Source organism: Notothenia coriiceps, unplaced genomic scaffold (assembly GCF_000735185.1).
Source record: "Notothenia coriiceps isolate Sejong01 unplaced genomic scaffold, NC01 NC01_scaffold00028797, whole genome shotgun sequence".
NCBI classification, from domain to species: Eukaryota; Metazoa; Chordata; class Actinopteri; order Perciformes; family Nototheniidae; genus Notothenia; species Notothenia coriiceps.
Window position 1 is genome coordinate 400,149 of NW_011361498.1, and position 21,591 is coordinate 421,739.

Here is a 21,591-nt window from a genome sequence, read left to right on the forward strand (position 1 = left end):
CCTCCTTCTCCCCTCTCTCTCCAAGTGAGGTTCTTACCCTCATTACCTCTGCCCGTCCTACCACCTGTCCTCTGGACCCTATCCCTTCAAACCTCCTTCAAACTATCGCTCCTGATATTCTAACGTTTCTCAACCATTTCATCAACAACTTCTGGTCACTTTCCAAACAGTCTCAAGGAGGCAAGAGTAAACCCTCTCCTAAAGAAACCCACTCTCAACCCGTCTGATGTTATAAACTACAGGCCTGTCTCTCTCCTCCCGTTCCTGTCCAAAACACTTGAACGCGCTGTCTTTAAACAACTCTCCTGTTATCTCCATCAGAACAACCTTCTTGTTCCGCACCAGTCTGGTTTCAAGGCAGGTCACTCAACAGAAACTGCTCTCCTTGCTGTCACTGAGGAACTGCACATGGCTAAAGCAGCCTCCCTCTCCTCTGTCATCATCCTTTTGGAACTGTCTGCTGCATTCGACACGGTGAATCATCAGATCCTCCTTCGCACTCTCCAAGAACTTGGAGTTTCAGGCACTGCACTTTCCCTCCTCACCTCATACCTCAAAGACCGCACCTACAGGGTAACTTGGAGAGGGTCAGAGTCCGACCCTTGTCAATTAACTACAGGGGTCCCTCAGGGCTCTGTTCTTGGTCCCCTCCTCTTCTCCTTGTACACAAACTCGCTCGGATCTGTCATTAGCCCGCATGGTTTTTCATACCACTGCTACGCTGACGACACCCAACACATTAGGTGATGGAGGGGCCTAGCCAGTCTCCGGACCTTAATCCCATAGAAAATCTGTGGAGGGAGCTGAAGCTTCCAGATGCCAAGCATCAGCCTTGAAATCTTAAGAATCTGGAGAGGATCTTCAGATAAGAGTGGACCTAAATCCTCCCTGAGATGTGCACAAACCTGGAGACCAACTACAAGAAGCGTCTGACTTCTGTGTGTCCAACAGGGGTTTCTCCACCAAGTAGGCTACTAACACATGATTTGCAAGGGGATCAAATACTTATTTCCCACAGTTAAATGCAAATACATTTTTATCTTTTATATAATATCAATTTCTGGATTTTCTTACTCTCACTGTTTATATAAACCTACCATTAAAATTAAAGACTGTTAATTTATTTGTAAGTGGGCAAACGTACCAAATCTGCAAGGGATCAAATACTTATTTCCTCCACTGTGTATCAATTTTAATTGAAAACATGTTTTTCCATTAAAGACATTGAAGTGTTAAAGCTCTAAAATAAACTCAAGTGTGATTACAAACAATTAAAATTGATACACAGTGGAGGAAATAAGTATTTGATCCCTTGCAGATTTGGTACGTTTGCCCACTTACAAATAAATTAACAGTCTTTAATTTTAANTGTTGTGTTCAGAGGGAACCTGTTTAATTATTTTTGCGGTCTAGAATGTTCTTTCTTCTTTTTTTTGAAAAAAGAATCGGACTGACGGACGGACTCCCACCCCCCCCCCCCTCCCCCCAAAAAAAACGAAAAACTCTCTTCGGTTCTCCACGAATTACACAAGTCACCCAAATCAGCGTTAAAAAAGCGGGAGGCGCCGAAAAATCCCCTATTAATGTATTGATATAGCTCCGGGTCCGTAGGTCTGCGTCTGGGTCCGGATGCGGACCGCGGTCCGCCAGTTGACGACCCCTGCTCTAAAGTATCATCACAATTATCATTTTGTGAGGTTTCTCTCACAGTGTTGATAGAGTTATGCTTTAAGGTTTGTGTTGCAATTTTTCTCCAAACGTCCTGAAAATAGTTTTGTAGGATTTTGGGTGTTCCTGTTTGCTTTTCAGTGATACACTCCAGTGAGGTTGCCATTTACCTTTAGACGTCAGAGCGAGTGGTTCCTATTGATTTCACACATTGTGAAAAGTCACTGATTGCCTTGTGTGTCCCAATAAAAAAAATACATGAAACGAGAATCCCTTTGGGACTTTTAAGGCCACCAGTTGTTTTAAGGAAAAATATGTTGTTACCAACAAAAATAGACTCACAGTTTTATCGGAAATGGATAACCTCAGTATGATATTCTGATGTAGAAAATGCAATTTTAAACAAGGTATCATCAGTAGCCTACAGTATACATCCTTTTACTTTTTAACTATCTTCATTGCCTATTATCTTATAGTCCTATTTCCCTTCTACCTCTTTACATTTGTTATTTCTGCTAGAGTATGTTTTATATTAAAGCTGTATCTATGCTAACCTATTGTTATTTCAACCTGTTTAAGAAACATGCCAAATATAAATCATGTATTTATGGGAATGTGATTGAATTGATTTAGCAAGTATTTGTAAATGCCATCACAACTTCCCAGAAATGTTGTTAAAAGACATTATCGTGCCTTCTCACAGTAGAATTTAATGAGACCTGGATTATGAAGTAGCTGCACTCTGCTTTGGGGCATGAAATATGCTAACTGTTTGTGTGAGGTGTTCTGTTTGATGTACTCTGCCTCTGCTGAATATTCAACACTATCTGATGTTTTTCTTTTTCAAACTAAGTGTAACTGACACACATTCAAACCAACGTGACATCACAATGATATGTTGACTTTCAAATAACCTTAACAACTTAAAGGTACAAAAATAACTATTCTAAACCATCATTGTGATTGTGTTGTAGCAAAGACTTAATTGTCACAGTTTCAAGCCCCAAACAGTTTGTATTGTCAAAGGAGGAACCTTCAACATGCTGCTATCTCCGCATTCAGCTGACTAAAACAGCTCTCAAAAAGAAAATGCAGTTTTTCAGAAAAAAGGCAAACACGCATCAATTTAACAACAATGTTAAATTACAGAAAGGGTAAAAGAGCAGTCAATAACAAATGTGTCACTACCTTACTTTAGAAATGTGTTGATTTAATCTCACAGGATTAGTGAAACACATTGATAGTGTTGTTCTGTGAATAATTTCTGTATTGCTTCAAGCAGAAATCAACCTTTTTATTTTACAAAAAACGAGAAATAACTCAAAGGTTTTATGCATTTTGCACAATGTGGAGGCCGGAATCTATGCAGTGTTTGCTTTTAACTCTCCATAAGTGCAGTGTGGGTCTGTGTAGGTTTTGGATGAGTGGGATTTACAATAATGGACTACTCATGTTGTTTGAATGATTCCAGAAGAATGCAAAAAAAGCCATCACATTTTCACAAACCCGTCAAGATAATATCGTTAAAATTGCTTATTTTGCCCGGAAGTCTTTCCTAAACCCACAGACATTACATTTCCAAAAAACAAAAACTTAAAGGCAGCCAATCCTCACATATGAGATGCTAGGTATTATTTTGATAATTATGTGATTATTCATTTATTTTCATTTTTAAGTTTATTGAGTCACTTTTATATTGTTTCAGCACTAAAATAGCATGAACTCTTAACTTGTCGATGTGAAACACACTAGCTTTGAATCCATTGTAAATATGGATTCTGCATTTAGAAATGCTGTTAAAGTAAATCCTCTGATCTCATCCTTCATTTGCCGTTAAGACTGACCTTTCTTCAGTTGCCTCCAACATTCTTTCTGTAAAGTTTTTCCATCAAAGTTTACTTCCAGAACTACAAAGTGAACCTCTGGATTTCTTACAGCGGTCGTCAGTATTGCAATTTCTTTTTATGCAAAGATTTTTTATTATACTTTATACCTCACTCTCCGTCTCTGGTGACCTCTGACCTTTTTGCTTTGCGGATTCTGTCTCCTCTCTCAGAAGCCGAGCAGTGGCCTGTTCATATCCTTTATTCTCCCCCAGATTACTTTACTTTTCAGGCATTTCCTTTTTGTTCATTTCTTATTTCCTCATGCCTTTGTTGTATGCGCTCCAGTGTGACCCTGTGCAACAGACTCTATTAAAGAAAGGGGGGACGTTGTGTCTGCGTGCGTGCATGTCCTCTAGATCAGTCAAACGTAGAAGCTTTGTATTCTTTCTTCATTTCACTTTGTCTGGACTCTAGCAGGACTGCTGACTCAGCGTGTTGTGTGCATGTGTGTTACTATGATAGGGAGATAAGGGGGTTTCATAAAATAAAGTGAATAGATAATGCTTAAAAAATCATCACAATATCAGGCTCTTAGATTCAAAGAAAGATGTTTTTAATTTGCATTGACATTTGATGCTTCAAAGGCAGAAATACAAGTCTTACTGTAGGAGTCTCTGTTTTTAGTATGGGGAAAAGCTGCAATAATAGACGTGTCCAGGTCATTGACTTGCTAGCTAGCCTCATTTACAGTTGTTTGCCTACTAAATTAAAAAGCAGAACATTGCTATATTTGAAGGACTAAAAACTAACATTTTCTGCCATTTCTATTTTTATGTTGATTGAGTAATAATATAAATAATAATAATAACTAATTCATAGTCATACTGCTGGTGGACACATTTCTAATGTAAGGTAGTGACACATTTGTTATTGACTGCTCTTTTAAAACCTGAAAGTTTCTTGAGTTTTCGTAAAGTAGGCTTAGGCTTCTGTTTCAAGTTGAGAAGGTGGTCATTCATCATTCATGATCAAAAGTTGGACACACAGTTTGAACATTACATTTCGAGATAGTTTGGAAAATGGTGCAAACTCCATCCCTTAGGTTATTCAGTTAGCATGTTTAAGCTTGAGTGTTCAGGTTTCATACAGTATACATGTATATATGCACATTTAATGACAGTGTCGAGGCTCAACTATTATATCTTCGGACTTCATTTATTGTGTTTAACATTATGGTTTCAGGTGCTAATCTGCCGTAACTACATGGGGAACATGGACATGAATGAGATCGACCATTTTATGCCCATCCTGATGAAGAGAGAAGAGGAGGCGGAGATGACACCTATGGTCACCCATGGCTCCTCACACTTCCTGTGGATCAAACACAGCAACCTTTACTGTATCCTTCTGAGTTCATGTCTGCATATAAAATGTAGCAGCGATTAGGGCTGCTCAATTAATCGTATTTTAATCGCAATTACGATTTTGGCTTGCAACGATTACGAAAACAACGTAATCGAAATAAAACGATTATTTTCTTCTTATTATTATTATTATTTATTTTTTTATTGGTTTTTCAGTTGAATTATACTTAAAGTTCAGGTTAATCAACTGTTAAAAACATACTATTTACATTTTTTCAATAAATTGATGTTTTCAAAGTAAATGGATAATTGTTTTTAATAATCGTGATATCAATTATTGACCCAAATAATCGAGATTATGATTTTTGCCATAATCGAGTAGCCCTGGCAGCGATGTAGAGTACAGCCTTTAACACACAGAGCTGAATGGCCTCTACCCTCAGCTGTCTCCAGCTTCACATCTCAGCAGCAGACGGCTTCTCAGCTTCTCTTTCATCCCATCATGTCGCACAGCCAATTATTTTTTTTAACACTGATTCACTGTGATGTGTAATTCACTATATATCCTCTCATAATGCAACATTGGGCAGTCACATTTCCTTACACATTATTAATTCAGCATGATATTGCAGTTGTGAGTAAGTGGTATTCCCAGTGCACTACATTAGACATGTGAGCTGGTTTACCTCCCTGTGGCCATGTTCTCAATTGCTTGCTACTGTGATGCATTCTTTTAGGATTTATTTCATTGCATTCATCTCACAACCACCCTCAGCACATTAATAGAGGTTCCCTGCATGTCTCCGTCTCGACAGTTTCTAGTTTGTACAATTTAGTTTTTCAGCTCAAATACTGTCACTTGTAGATGTATAGTTGTTTCTTAACAGTCTGTCCAGTGGTGGCGATGACGAAGAAGAATGCCAACGCTGCTCTGGTGTACTCTTTTCTTTATAAAATCATCCAGGTGAGTCTGTTTGCATAAGTCCAAGTCTTCTACTTACTACTTGTGCTTAAAGTAGGTATAGTGGAATGAGAATAAGCTCATACAAGTAGAACATTACAGAAAATCTACAAGTTTAAGTCACATTTTTATCAACAAAAAAATATAAGATATGCTGGGACCGTCAATTTTGACCCTATATGGTAACTTCCCTGTCACATTCTTTAATGTTTATTTGTGGCTAGCATGAAAGGTGCTTTTTGTCATTATCCCCTGACAACATGAGGTGCAACTACCCTTTCTATTTCATTGGCTGTTTTCCCATTGACTATACAGTTTATCTTTTCGATGCTGCTACTTTGTATAAAACATCTTATGACAGGTTTTTGCTTCTTGAATAAAGCCAACAGCTTGCATAAATCTACACTTTAACAACCAATAAAAAAGCACGTTAGTACAGCAAAACTACTTGCCTATTTTATAGCTACATGTACAGTCGCTTTGGATAAAAGCATCAGCTAAACATACATAATTGGCTAGAAAATATAACATGCAGTGTATGTCAAACTACGTCTGCCTGTATGTCTTTGTAGGTATTTAAGGAGTACTTTAAGGAGCTTGAGGAAGAGAGTATTCGTGACAACTTTGTGACGGTGTACGAGCTGATGGACGAAGTGATGGACTTTGGTTTCCCTCAGACAACGGACAGCAAGATCCTACAAGAGTAAGGAGATATTACATGACTGAAAACAAAGGGTATCAGTTACTGTACCAATGTTTTTCCTTAACCATGAAAAAGGTCCTAATTATTTACATTCAACTTGACTATCAATTATGTGTTTAGGCTCTCTGTTTGGGCATTTGAAGTGTAACATTAAATCTGCACATGAGGGTGTAAGGTCAAAGTTTAAAACTCTCAAAGGCTCTAATGCACTAAGGCACTCCAGTCTGATTTTAATGTGACCATTAGCTCAAGTGGTACCTGAACCAGCCATCAAGAACAAAACATGAGCATGTTTAAGTAAGATACCAGCTTTGTACTTGATACTGTAAGTGACCAACAGACAGGTAAGTAATAATACATAATGATTATGTTTTGCCATTGGCTTTATTTGTTGTTTCTCATTCTCAAATTAACTAAAACACACAAAAGTTATGTGTTCATAGTGCAGTTTGCACTGTGATGTTTCATTGGAATGCTGAACATTTACTTTACAATACCACAGTATCATTCGTTTTGTGTACACATGATACGCCTTGCTGCTAATCAATGGTTACATTATATTTGAAATCACACAATTTCACTGTACATTATTTTACCCTTCTAATGTCTTAAATGTGATTGGGCTAGTTAGTTTGCTGTTTGTGCTCCAAGGTTAGGCTGAGGTGTGTGTGTGTGTATATGTGTTTAGTGTCTGAATAGGGCTGATAATTACCAGGCTCCTATTGGCACTCAGACACAATGAAACTGTCAGCTGGACACACTCGAGACTCTCAGACAGAAAGGCCCTGCTCTTCTCCAAGGAAACACACAACTGTCATTTCACACACACACACACACACACACACACACACACACACACACACACACACACACACACACACACACACACACACACACACACACACACCCATTCCGTCATTCTCTGTCTATAAGCTATTCCAGTTGTCTGACCCTTTCATGACCCAACCAACAAAAATAATGCTTTTCTTTCCACTTTCATTATAACACTTACTACCTGGTGAAGTATAAATATGTGTGTGTTTGTTTGTGCGTGCTTGCGTGCTTGCTTGTATGTGTGGATGGATGTAAGAGACTGAGTAAGTGAGAGTGCAGGGATGCATGTGTTCATATGTGTGTATGAATCTTCATGCGTGTGTGTGTTTGTTGTGATTCCTATTGTTATGCTAATGTCTCAGTTTGCTGCCAATCTCCGCTTCCAGATTCTTTCATTAGCATTTCGGGGGAGAATCAGGGCAAAACAGAACAAACAGCGAAGCAACAAAAACAACCATAAGTCGACCTCAAACCCACTTGTCAACGCCTTTTATCTCTTGGCTCTTTACTGTGTACTGTACCAAAATGGGTTTGACACCCTGTATGTGAGAGGAACTGGGACAGAAAACTAGGGAGAACATACTGCCTCAATCTGTCAATCAATCTAAAACTTGTTTGTCAAGCACTTTTTGGGTGTTGACATTGGAAACATTAGGAGATGATAACATCAAGTTTCATCTCATTGTTTAACTCTCATAGCATCGTATTAATGAAAACAAGGAATTCTAAAGAATGGCTGTACACTACCTGCTCAGCAACAAGCTAGTGAACAAACTGAAGCATTGCTCAGTTAAAGAGAGATTTTACTTCAGTAGTTGATAGGGACCAAAAATTGAGCTAAAACTGTGTAAATATTGATTTTACATGTATCTTTTCAGCAGAAACACAACCCCAAATGAATGATAATGGATCGTGAGAAACAGTTTAGTTATTTGAGCGAAACAGCAGTTTTTATATTTTGAACAGTTGTACCAAGAACGAGATATATTATACAATTGCAATGTGTGTTACCAGATGCACAGTGCAGTATGGAAAGTAGTCTGCAGCAGGATAAAAACATTGGTTGTTCGGCGTGTTAACTATGTGCAGCCTCTCCTAAATTAGAAACTGCATGGAACACAGATTCCATTCCAGTTGGTCTATTTAAAAAGAAAAGGCCGCATACATACCCATGCACATGAGACATCACATGTGTCATTGGTGACATGAATAACAAGCACAATGTCATTCCAAGATTAGTACCCTGTCTGCTTTAACACTATTTCAGCAAGGGTACCATTTCAAACACCTTGTTGGTGTCAGATGTTTTGGGGGAGAGTGGAATTTCCTTACAGATAGAGCCACACAAAAAAGAAATGTTTAAGTTACGAAAATTGTACAACAGTGTTGCCACCACACTGTAGGTTTCCTAGCTAAGATCATTGGTTTCATATGTAAAGAAAGTTGTACACCATAAATACATGAACCAAATAATCACTTACACTTCAATCAAATGTGTTGGACATTATATTCCAGTGGAAATCGGATGGCATAAATTAGAAGTATGCTGTGCAGTAGGAGTGAACAGTGGCAGGGGGGAAGGTGTTGAATACAGGCCAGATCACATGTTGTTTTTCTAAGCTGCATCCTATTCTCATGACAGTTCATCATGTCTCCCTAGACACAGAACGAAGGTTGTTAAAACAAACTAGCCACCTTGTACATAAAGAGACAGCCTGCTGTACTGTGCAGTGATGAAGGGATGGATGGAATGAAAAACACATAGAAAAAATATTTTCTTGCTGATAACTCTCATATATAATTAGAAGAAACTGATTTATGTTTCTAGAGTTGGGCAAGGGCACTTACAATAATTATTGATTATTATTATTTTAAACTGCATTAATCTCTTTTCTTTGGTCAATATCAATGAATCCAGGTCCAATCTTTGGATCATCAAATCCTATTTAAGTGGTGGTTCTTTTATTTCCTGGTGGTTCAAGACATGAGCAACACATTTTAGTATCCTGTAAAAAATGCATGCAAGTCATATTATCTTTGGCTGCAGTCACAATAGGTTTATGTAAATCTCCCTTTTTCAATTACGCCCATGAATAAACATGAATAACGACCTTCTGTAATTTATTTAGACTAGAATAGCTAATTTATTTTAATCGTGAGGTGTAATTAATACAAAATAGAAAACGAAATTCTGAAGATAGATTGTGTTAATACTATGAAACATTATGCTGTTTATTTTTCTGATTAAGAATCTTATTTTGTTGATAGGATTTATTATATTACTCCTAAGGAGATCAGGAAATCAAATTATTATTAAACGCTGTAGCCGTTTCTTGATATTTTCTTATCTTAAAATGTTGTCTGTGTCTGAGGCATCTTAATGAGGACTTTGCCCTTGTGGGATTTCAGGTGCTTCACACTTAATTACTAAACAGTTTGACAAATGATCATACAGGTCTTTCTGCCCTCCTCTCCTCAAGGTACATCACCCAGCAGGGTCATAAATTGGAGATCGGGGCTCCTCGACCTCCTGCCACCGTCACCAACGCTGTGTCGTGGCGGTCAGAGGGCATCAAGTACAGGAAGAACGAAGTCTTCATGGATGTCATTGAGTCAGTTAATCTACTGGTGAGGACAATTTTTGTTTTCTCAACCACATTTCCTGCATATAATATTAATAATAATACAGTGAATTTATATAGCGCTTTTCTAGATACCCAAAGTCACTTTACAAAACAATAAACAAAACAAACAAAGATGCGATGTAGTGAATAGGAAACATTACAAATAAAAATGGTGAACTGCATCGTGAACTGGCAGAGTAGTGGTGTGGGTGAGGGGGGGGTTTTGAGTGCTTGTTTGAATGATGGTGCAGCGGTTGACTGTCTGATGCGGCTGGGGAGAAGTTCCAGAGGGAGGGTGCAGCAGCAGATAAGACCCTGTCACCCCAGGTCTGGAGCTTAGTCCTGGTGGTCTTAAGGGTGTTTGCATATCTGGACTTTAGGCAACGAGTGGGGATCTGACGGTGGAGGAGGTTTGCATGTGGTGATTATTATGGAGTGATATGGTCTCGGCGGCGGGTGGAGGTGAGCACGCTAGCGGCGGAGTTCTGGACATATTGGAGTTTATTGGTGATTTTGTTGGGTAATCCGTAGAGGATGCTATTGCAGTAGAGGGAGAGGGTCGGAATGTCAAATGGCCACCTGGAGTCAAACAGAACATATTCATATATACTTTTGATGCACTTACTGTATTAACTCCAATGTCAGTTCTATATGCTTTATCCATCATCCTCCCATAATGATGATAAATAAAAAATGATGGGTTATATTTAACAGTTCGGTTTAGAGTTGTGTGCTTCCTTAAGGCAAAGTGTGTCACTGTTGCCATGTTATGAATCCTCCCAACAATTAATAAAATTGACTCATAAGAAGTTGAGTAATTATATTCTTCTAATTATTTATAATTGTTTTATTTATATCTCTCTGACCTTCTACTGCCAGCTATGATTCACACAAAGTAACCACTGATCCGTGATAGAATGTGACGCTATAAGGCAATAAGACTTTAATAAACCTATTGAGAAGAACGGACAAGGGCCCCAGATATCGTGCAGCTAAGAAGTGGAAATGTTTTGTATACATGGACACGCTGCTGTCTTTGAAAACCCACAGGAAGAGAAATGATTTTCCTCTTGAATCTAATGTCCTTGAAGAAACACCTCATGGACCAATTTGCTCATTTTTATGAGTCAAAAGGAAACTGATAAGGCACTTCTACAAATCTGCAGCTGCAGCTTCCTGTTCTGTAACCAGGGACTTTACACAAATGTTTTCAGAGGTTCTTCGTCTTGATGTTTTGCTTACATTTCTCACACTACATACTGAGAGCTCTTCACTCTTGTCCCACAGATTGTGCATGGTAGATCCAGCTTGTTTTTTTATTTCTATCAATTTTGAGCAGTTGTGGTTATTCAGCACTACTGATCTGTTTATCGTTATTTAAATATAGCAACTTAATGTTTTACAGTAAAGCTTGTGTACTTTAAGGTGAGCTCTGCTGAGATTCGACTTAAAAGCTGATATCATAGCCTTAATAAAAGTGATCAGAATGCTATTCTTCAAGAGTGATTCCATACTTTTCTTGTTAAACGAGATTCTTTGCTCCTCTGACTATAGGTGAACGCCAATGGCAATGTGCTGCGGAGTGAAATAGTGGGCACCATCAAGCTCAACGTGGTCCTGTCGGGGATGCCTGAACTCAGACTGGGCCTCAATGACAAAGTGCTGTTTGAAATCACAGGCAGTAAGTAACAGTGACTCATGCTCAGTGTCCAACACATCTGAGTGAAACACTAATGATCGTGTATTAGAGTCACATAAACAGTACATTTCACTTCAATCACATTCAGCACATATAAGAGGAGAATTGGGGAGAATAGTGTGGACAATTTAGAGACATAAAAATATCTTAAATTAAAATACTTTATATTCCATACTGCTTGGGCTATGTGTATTGTGAATCAATAATGCAAATCGCGTGCTTCTGGAAAATGCAATTTTTATAGTTTGAGTGTAGTCTAGTGGTTTGTGTCTACATCACCAAACCGGGGTCTATCTCATTATCCATCTTCCCTTTCAGTTAGACTTCTAGTAAGATTGCACAACACATTATTTCACATACTGACAGTGACATGCGAGAGGAATACTTCAATGTTTCTCTTTCATCTCAAGCTTTTAAGATTTGACATTTTTGATGGAGAACTTGAAGCTATCAGCGGGGAAAGCTGTATTGTAATTTAAATAAAAGAATGTACTCTAAATATACAGTTCCTACTACTAGAATTCTGATAAAAGCCAAAAAGAAATGTAAATGTGCTCCTGGTTGATGGATGAGCACTTGCTTTGAACTCAGCCTCACACTCACACTTTCACCTCCTCACTCTGTCTAAACCCCCTCACTTAAAATCTCACACTCAGCTTAGCTTTCATCTTTCCTCATCTTCCCTCCCCCTCTCCTCCTACTTTCCCAATTTTTTCCAATAACGTCTCCTACTGCAACATCTCCCCTTGTCTGGTCGTGCACTCTCTCCCCCTTCTCCCTCTCATCTCCCTCTTTGCTCCCTCTCTTTTGCCTCCCCCCTACCGCTCCCTACTGAAGAGGAAAGGCTCCATCACTGTCTAGCCTCCTTGCCTCTCAGTTAATCCCCCCCCCCCCCAGGCTACAGCCCTGCAGATGAAAGGCGAGGGTCTTTGGATATCCTGTATATGCAGCACACAATCCCCCCGCTGTGTTTCGGAGTCTGGGAAAAACACATCCTCGGAGTAAAAATTATCACAAATAATGATCAAACAAACACACTTACAGCAACACACACTCCTGCTGAATGTTTATACAGATATTAAAATGGGTTCTGCCCTCTCATCCTCAGCAGTTACACTTTTTTACATATCATTTCGCAGTCATTTGCCTGATCTGCACATTTTATCCCAGCAGGAGGCAGCCAAATCATGAAAGAAACTATAAGTCCTATAACACTGCCCTCTGCTGGCAGAAATCCAGATCTGTCGCTACAAGGAAATAACTGGCATACATTTGTGCATGAAATTACACAGCCCACAAAAAGCCTTCAGTCAGTACAGACAATGTGGCTTTTTATATCAAATATTCGATCATTTGACATACATGAGTTTCCACACCTTCTCACATGTCTCTTAGATCAATTACTTATCAGGGGTGTGTTTGTTTGATATCATAGGAATAAGTGTTTTGTTTTGACGACTATTTGCTTTTTCTTTAAGATAACTGTATGAGCTGAGAATCAGGCTATAACCAATTATTGTCCTTATTTCCCTATTTATCGCCACACCCCTAATATCCTATTTCCTCCACTTTTAAATGCTAAGACGTTTGTGTTATAGTTTCTCTGTATTTTCTTGACGCCTCTAGCAATATCCCAGCACTGTAAGAGGTTTTGGAACAGAAAACATTTTCAAAATGCCATTAAACAGTTCAGTAGAGACAGCAGACAGAAAACAGATTAGATTCCTCCTGTCTGCTGCTGTGTATTAGAAGCACAGAAACAGGGAAGAGCAGCCTTAAAGGTGAACCACAGGGGACACTGCTGCATCTTCAATCCCCACCTGGGATGTACACAAACACACACGCACACACCTGTCTCTTCTTCTGGCCCCTGAGGTCGTCGCAGTGACAGAGTGCACCGTATGACCTTTGTTTCTTGTCTTTTTGATAACTCTGCGTGCAGTCGTGCCTGCGTGTTTCTGTGTTCGTTACTGACATAAAACAAACTGGAATAGAGACAGGGAGAGATACGGATACCGTTCTAAAGGGCTTCTCTGCTTTGCTTGTTCAGGAGTGTTTTGACCTCACCCAGCCGCCTGTCTGACATGAGGAAATGTCACACACTCAAATACGCACACACACACTCGCAAGCTAGCGCGAAATCAATAAAGGATTGTGCAGCTAGCAAACAAACATTCATGCACGACTGCACGTCAACTCTCTCAAGAAAGAAAACAATAAAGAAGGAGATAAAGAAATATACACACACACACACACACACACACACACACACACCGTGTCCCCGACAGTGCTGGCCCAGGGTTGCATTCAGAGCAGGTGTGACTGTTGAATGGGGGATTTGCTTTAAGGCCCAAAGGCCCACAGTTATTACAGCAGTTTTCTCCTACTCAGCACCCTCTATTAACCACAGGGGAGGAGAACAGCAGCTTTCTCCAGTAGAATAAAGATGCCACCATTGAGGAGGTTACGCTCAGAACTGCCTTTTGCCACAGTTTGCACTATTGCTTCACCCTCGAGAAAAATTGTCTAGGAAAGCCTGTTTTTATTTTTACAGTTAAAATGAACCATCCGACACAATGTGCTGATTTGTGTGTATAGTAGGCTCTCTAGTGCTCCTGTGGAGTTTCTAAAGTTGAAGTTGGATCAAGTTTATAGAACTGCTTAATTGGTCACTGACTATGTCACTACCATACTCTTAACTGTGCATTACATGTCACTTGTTAGACGCTTTTATCCAAAGCGACTAACATACTCAATACTGTGGGCAATCCCCATGAGCAATTTGGGGTGAAGTGTCTTGCCCAGGGACACAACGACATGCTGACTGCAGTGGGGTTTGAACCTGTGACCCCCTGATCCCAACACAACCCACTACGCCACACGCCTACCCACTACTGTATTGTAGTGCAGTGTTTAGGGAGATCATGTTCATTGAGCAAACTGATGCCCAGGGACATTTATTACACTCAATGCATAATAAAAAGGATACTAACAAAATGATCAACTGTTCAATTAATCAAAATATGGAATTAACTGCAGAACTTTCTTGTAAAAAAGAATGCATTTTTTACAATTTTCTGTCTCTTTTTTTTATTGTTGCTGTTTGTATCTTTTATTATAATCCAAACTTCGTAACTCCATAATCCAATAATGGATTAATCTGCCGATTTATGTTTTTAATTATTGGGCTCATTGTTTGGTCAATTAAATGTCAGAAACGTTCATCCATTTTTCCATCCAAGTTTCCCAGATCCAAGGTGATAGTGGTTGCATCTCTAAACTATTTATTCTTTATCCAGCAACAAAGTGTTAGGAATTATTGCTTTACACAGTATTTTTTCCTCAATAAACAAAGGACTAATAACTCCCCATGTGGCTGTGTGTTTGTCTGGTTTAAACACCTCAATTGACAAATAGTTTTGTACTTAAAAAGTCAGATTACTAATGATGTAGTGGGGAAAAACAGTCCCATTGGCATAAAGACTTCCCTGTAGGCGTGTTTCCTGAAAGAGACCAACATATAAACCCTGCATTAGTTTAGAAGGCGGAATTATTTCACAAACAGTATATCACTATTTTGACAACAAAGCAAATGTTGTTTTTCCTTGGCAGGGTAATGAAGCAACGCCTCTTAGGGAGATAGATGTGTGTTGCTGTCAGAAGTGTCATTTTCTCGCTGATAGTACAATGTTTATTTACTTTGTTGTGTTTGTGTGGGTGTGTTTGTGAGGCAGAATAGTGTTCGGTGGGGGAAGAAGATGATGGCATGGCAGCAGGTTGGAGGTTGTTTGTGTGTAGCAGCTGACGTGGGGGACAAGAAGAGGGCATACTTGGTGATGTACACCCTGTGAGAGAGAGAAAGACAGTGTGAATGTTTGTCTGTCATCATTTCCCTGACCTTGATTCCCCCTAAGACTGCGTGGAAGGCTCTCAATCTGTTTTGTGTGTGTGTGTGTGTGTGTGTGTGTGTGTGTGTGTGTGTGTGTGTGTGTGTGTGTGTGTGTGTGTGTGTGTGTGTGTGTGTGTGTGTGTGTGTGTGTGTGTGTGTGTGTGTGTGTGTGTGTGTGTGTGTGTGTGGGTGTGTGCGCGTGTGTGTCAGGAGAGAAGAGTAAGGCAGTGGAGCTGGAGGATGTGAAGTTTCATCAGTGTGTCCGTCTGTCACGCTTCGAGAACGACCGCACCATCTCTTTCATCCCCCCCGACGGCGAGAGCGAGCTCATGTCCTACCGCCTTAACACGACGGTGAGTAGGACACACACGCACACATGCACACGCACACGCACACACGCCACACGTGTAATTTGTCTCACAGTAAGGCATGTACACAGACACAAGCTAGAAAGTTTATTATTTTGTAGACTTTTTTTGTCATATTTTCCATCATAATATTTATCACAGATATATAAGTAAACAAACATATAAATATAACTCAATAATTATGTCATTTTTGTTATTGAATGTTACAAATATAGTTGTTGTATTTTTGTTATTTGTTTTGATTTAACTTTCAGCGATGTAAGCTGTAAAACATTTGAAATAGTCTATATGTTACTGTCACTGCTGATATAGTTTGTCGTTATAAATTAATAAATTGTCTTATATATAAAGTTTTATCAAAAGCAAAGCCTACCCTGGATCATATTACTGTGGAGCTTCATGATAGAAAATAAAACCTCAGGGAAGCATGAGAAGCTGTGTCAACAAAATGATGTAACCGAAATGAAGCTAACCAGAGAAATGCATATCTTAAAGATGATGTCCACAAGGTGTCAATACAACATCAGATATACTGTAATTCGTTTCCAAAGAGAATTAGTCCGACAGAGGGGACATTTACAGTGGACATCCAAACTTTTACTCTAATAAAGTAATATCTAAGAAAGAATCTTTGTGGCTGCAACACATTTGAATGCCTAGTAACAATGACAGTTTTTATGTTGCAAGATTCAGTATTTCCACTCCTCCTGACATGGTGTTTAATGAACAGAGGATGTTAAAGGGGCGCTGCCAGCAGTTCTTGTCTCCCTTGTAAAAACACAATCTCTCTCTCTCTCTCTGTTGTCCACTGTGTCACTGGTGATGTGTGTTGTAGTGATGCACTTCAGCTCTGCGCTCTCCCCTTCTGACCCTGTCCACTCTCTCCCTCTGACAGGTGAAGCCTCTCATATGGATTGAGAGTGTGATTGAGAAGTTCTCTCACAGCCGTGTGGAAATCAAGGTGAAGGTAAGGATGAGTGTCACATAAACACACACACAGTGGCGAAAGCTTATCCACTTCACTGCAACTTGATTAGTATTTATGACACTCAAGTGGATTACCTCTGACCATCTGTTTGAGGCATACAGACTCAAAATAACAAGTTTGCATAATCATTTAGGTATTGATCTGAATTTGGACGCCCTTTCTTTATTGTAAAGATCTCAGATGACATTTGAACTCTGTCCTCTGTGTCCTTCCACAGGCTCGAGGTCAGTTCAAGAGCCGCTCCACTGCCAACAATGTGTCCATTATGGTGCCAGTGCCCAGTGATGCTGACTCGCCCAAGTTCAAGACCAGCACAGGCAGCGCCAAGTGGGTGCCCGAGAAGAACGCGGTGCAGTGGAACATCAAGTCCTTCCCTGTTAGTGTGCCAACAACATATCACAACTTACACAAATATAACAAAACTAACTATGTCAAATATCAGATGAAAGTCTGATGAGCCTCAGTTTGATACACATGGGTGGCAAGTAGCTAAGTAAATCTACCGTACAATTTTAAGGTACTTTTACTTTCCAATTTCTGCTGCTTTATTTTTGTACTCCACTCCAATTGAGAAGCAAATATTACTTTCACCCTACATTCAAAATAAGACTTAGTTAAAGCTAACAAACAGCATAAAGGTATTGGCATAAGCTCCAACAGCTGTAACACTTAAGTGATATTCACATTGATTTGTAAATAGTCATTAGGTAAAGTAAAGTCAATTTAGGGACTATTGAAATAGTCCCTAAATTGACCTCTCATAGTCATTATGAGTGCTTTTACTTTTGCTACGTTTGGTTGTAAAATGATTGTAATTTCACTTAACTAAAATACATATCAAGGTATTTCTACATGGTGGTATTGCTACTTTACCTTAATTAATCCATCTTACTACTCCTTCTATGATTGATAGTACTTCATAACTCCTTGTCAGAAAAAACAACTTGTATTTTTAATCTGGCAAGTATTAGACATCTTTCAAATCTTTCAATCAGCCTCCCCATACACAAAACAAATCACACTCATATTTTATCCATTTAATCCTGTAAAAAACGTTTGCTGTTAAAATATAGAGAAAAACAAGTTCACACATCTAAAAAAAAAGAAAAGTGGAACAGCATTAATTCAGTCAAGGTTTCTTTTATCTGGAAAGTTCTGTTATCTCCTCAGTAATTCATTATGTTTTCATCCTGTCAGCTGATGACGTATTGTTTTCCAGCTGGTGTATGACTCTTTTCTGTCTCTATCAACCTTTGGACACTATAAAACTCTATATTCTCTCAGGAAACCATACTTAACTAATGTTTGAAGGAGATTTAAAGAAACAAAGGTGACGCAGTGGCTTGTTGTGATAACAACACACATTCACTTCCTGTGAGAGCACATAGAGCTTTTAGAAATAACTGCAATTGCCTTCAGCTATTTCATAATCATCAATTTCTCATTTTATTATTTATAATATTATGCAAACAATTAATATTTCTCTTATCAGCTGTAGGAAAGAGATAAGGTTTCCACAGCAACCTTATAACGGCAAGTAGAAGAAAAGTTCTCAGCCAGAACACTCGTTTATTTTCAAGAAAGAGTTTCTTTATTTGTTTTCATCTGAGATTTTTATTCTTCGAAGAGGGCAAGACTCGGCTATAAAAAGAGGATGTCCCAAACAACATCAACATTATTATCATGTGAGGGCAACTTGTGGGTTGTTTGTTATTGTTGCCAGGTTACTCTCAATAAAGCTGATAATAAGACAACACCCATACTACATTACCTGATAAAAAAATATTACTTAGATTTAATTGTGACTAAAACTTTTTATTCTTGCATATTTAGTAATAAATCCTTGATTTGAAACCAAATGCCATGCCTTAAAGTCAGTTTGGTGACTGATTTGCAACAAACCAAACCCTTAACTAACAGCGTCAGGGCTTGAATAATATTTGACAATGGCTGGTATAAGGAATGATTAACCTGTTTCTTGTGCTTATTTCCTGGAAAAGTCTGGCATCTATCTTAATTGCCATAAATGGACTACTGATTCACCTTTTCTTGACATGGAAGTTGACTAAGATTGCAATGAATATAACGTGTGTTTTGTTGTAGAAGAGGAAATGACTCCTCAAACAAAACCATTTTATCTGCAGGGCGTATTGAACAGTATCACTCTAATTGTTGTCTGTGTGACCAGATACAGCTTTGTGTTTTTGTTCTCTGTATTTGCACATGTAGGGTGGTAAGGAGTATATGATGCGTGCGCACTTTGGGCTGCCCAGTGTGGACAGTGGTGAGCTGGAGGCAAAGATACCAATCACAGTTAACTTTGAGATTCCTTATTTCACCGTGTCTGGGATTCAGGTGGGTCCCTTTATTAACATCCATTACACAATTATTTCTTTAAAAAAATAACCACATTAGCGTGTAGCTCACTATTTAGTTCTGTAAAATGTGAAATGCATCAATAAATACATTTTCTTTTTTTACTTCACGATGTTTCTTAACCTATTTTAGAAATATTAGTCCTTCATGTTGTCTCTAAGAATAAAATAACCATATTCATAAATAAACTGTTTTTAATGCACATTAATAATTATTATATGCAAGGACAGACTCATTAAAACATACAACACTATGTTGGTGGTTGTTTGTGAATGAATAAGTGAAATAACTATATTTAACCTGTGTGTGTTGCATAGGTGCGTTACCTTAAGATTATAGAGAAGAGCGGTTACCAGGCATTACCATGGGTGCGCTACATCACACAAAGTGGAGGTGAGAACAAACACACTGAAATATTCTCACACTTTCAATAACCACACACATTTAGAGTCTGTATATCTGACTGGTGAGGTTATTATATATCTAAGGTAACACAAAGTCTGGGATTTGGGCGCTGAAAAGTTGTCAGTCCGTGCCTAAATCCTCTGAGAAAATGTATAAAGGGTTTAACACTAAAAAACAACTAATCTCCCTAATCTGAACTGTGTGAGTGTTTTTCGATCAGATAATCAGATAAGAGCGCGTACAAAATCAACAAATATTGACCTACAGTAAGCACTTTCACAGGAAAGAATACCATCACAAACATATAGATAAGATTTATTACACCTAACGTTAATACGGAATTTCCAGTCGCCACACCGTGTACTATTCATGTTCTCCAATTTAGCTGTTTTGCCTTTTTTCATGTTTAAAGCACGATAGTTTCAAACACATTAGCAAATCAGAGGTCACCTGAGGTTAAATAAGACGTCTTCCTTGAAAGAGCAGTGTCAGTCTTTCTGCATTACTATTCAGTGTTTGGCCTAAAAGTGAACCCAGCTGTATAACATCCATCATATCCATTACCTGGCTCTATCACCATGAGCCATGGCCCTGGGGGCTTTGAATGACAGCACACATGATGTTAATGAGAAAAACTTTAAACGCCCGTTAGCTTCTGGTGTAAATGCTTTATTTTTCAGTCGTTTTAATTTGAACAGAGATAGAGAGAAAGTTAGAGAAAAGCAGATTACGTTGCTGCCCTGGGAATGAACCCCTCTGCATCTTTCAAACCCAAGTGCGATAGCAAGAGAGACAAGCGCCAAGAGAGGTGTCTTTAAAGGTCACCTATTATGCAAAATCCACTTTTCATGTCTTTTATACATAAACATGTGTCCCCTCTGTGTAATGAGATTCTGAAAGTTTCAGGAAAAAGATCCACTCACTTTTTGTCCTGATCCATTTATATAAAAACCTGTCTGAAAATGAGCTGATCAGATTTTGGCCACTTTATGATGTCATAACGATTCTTTGGCTTGTGTAACCACTAGCCAATAACCAACCAAGGTAATTTAAATTAAATAACTTGACTCTTATCATAACTATGATTTTTTTAAATTACTAAATAAACTTAGACTGAATATTGAATATGAGTGCGCTCTTCCTGTGTGTGTTTGTGTGAACATGGGTGTGTTTCACAGTAAAACTGGTACGAGTTCAGAAGTTCCTGGTTCAAAACGCCACCACAGACACCGTCCAGGCACGATGGGCATCCGTTAAGGGTGCCACAGGATACCGTCTGACATGGGAATCCCCAGGTACGGTTCCATCTTTACTTAGTAATTATACACAAGGTTTATCAAACAGAAAATAACCGTGGTTTGTGAAACAAAGCCAAAAAGTGTCTCTCTCTCTCTCTGTATCTTTCAGATGGCCACATAGAGAACATAAACCTCGGGGACAACTTTAACTTCTACATGATCCAGGGCCTGCACTCAGCCTCTGAGTACACCATCACCATCAACCCCATATTTGGAGACGTTGAGGGGCCCATCACCAGCACCAAACTCAAGACATGTAACTAGCACTTGTATACATTTTTTTTTAAATACATGTACATGGTTACAGTTTTAAAGACCCATACAAGATTAGATGAAGATGTCCTTCATGTCTTTCTTTGTCTCAGTGGAAAGCAGCACAGTACAAACTTTGAAGGTGTCTGCTGTGAGCACCAGTACTGCTGTCATCTCATGGAACAGTGTCCCAGGGGCCACAGGGTACAGACTGGCCTGGGGACCCACTCCAGGTGAGTCACTTTCTCTCTTTGTCAGCCTTCATGTTTTTGCTTTTGACACCATCAACGTACCCCCTGGTTGTTCTAGTGATACATCAGATTACTCTCGGGCATA

General features: G+C 38.9%; 1 protein-coding gene across 1 annotated transcript in view; it reads left to right on the forward strand.

Annotated features, from left to right (window-relative positions):
• The first annotated feature begins 4,740 nt into the window (after positions 1–4,740).
• col7a1l (collagen type VII alpha 1-like) overlaps positions 4,741–21,591 on the forward strand; it is a 38,494-nt gene continuing 21,643 nt past the window's right edge. The window contains exons 1-13 of the mRNA XM_010786098.1: positions 4,741–4,893; positions 5,755–5,822; positions 6,392–6,522; positions 9,837–9,984; positions 11,535–11,661; positions 15,779–15,921; positions 16,832–16,903; positions 17,142–17,300; positions 19,154–19,279; positions 19,618–19,693; positions 20,884–21,000; positions 21,113–21,259; positions 21,369–21,488. Of these exons, the coding sequence (XP_010784400.1) occupies positions 4,758–4,893; positions 5,755–5,822; positions 6,392–6,522; positions 9,837–9,984; positions 11,535–11,661; positions 15,779–15,921; positions 16,832–16,903; positions 17,142–17,300; positions 19,154–19,279; positions 19,618–19,693; positions 20,884–21,000; positions 21,113–21,259; positions 21,369–21,488 (1,570 nt within the window). The 5' untranslated portion in view covers positions 4,741–4,757. The remainder of the gene's footprint in view (positions 4,894–5,754; positions 5,823–6,391; positions 6,523–9,836; positions 9,985–11,534; positions 11,662–15,778; positions 15,922–16,831; positions 16,904–17,141; positions 17,301–19,153; positions 19,280–19,617; positions 19,694–20,883; positions 21,001–21,112; positions 21,260–21,368; positions 21,489–21,591) is intronic.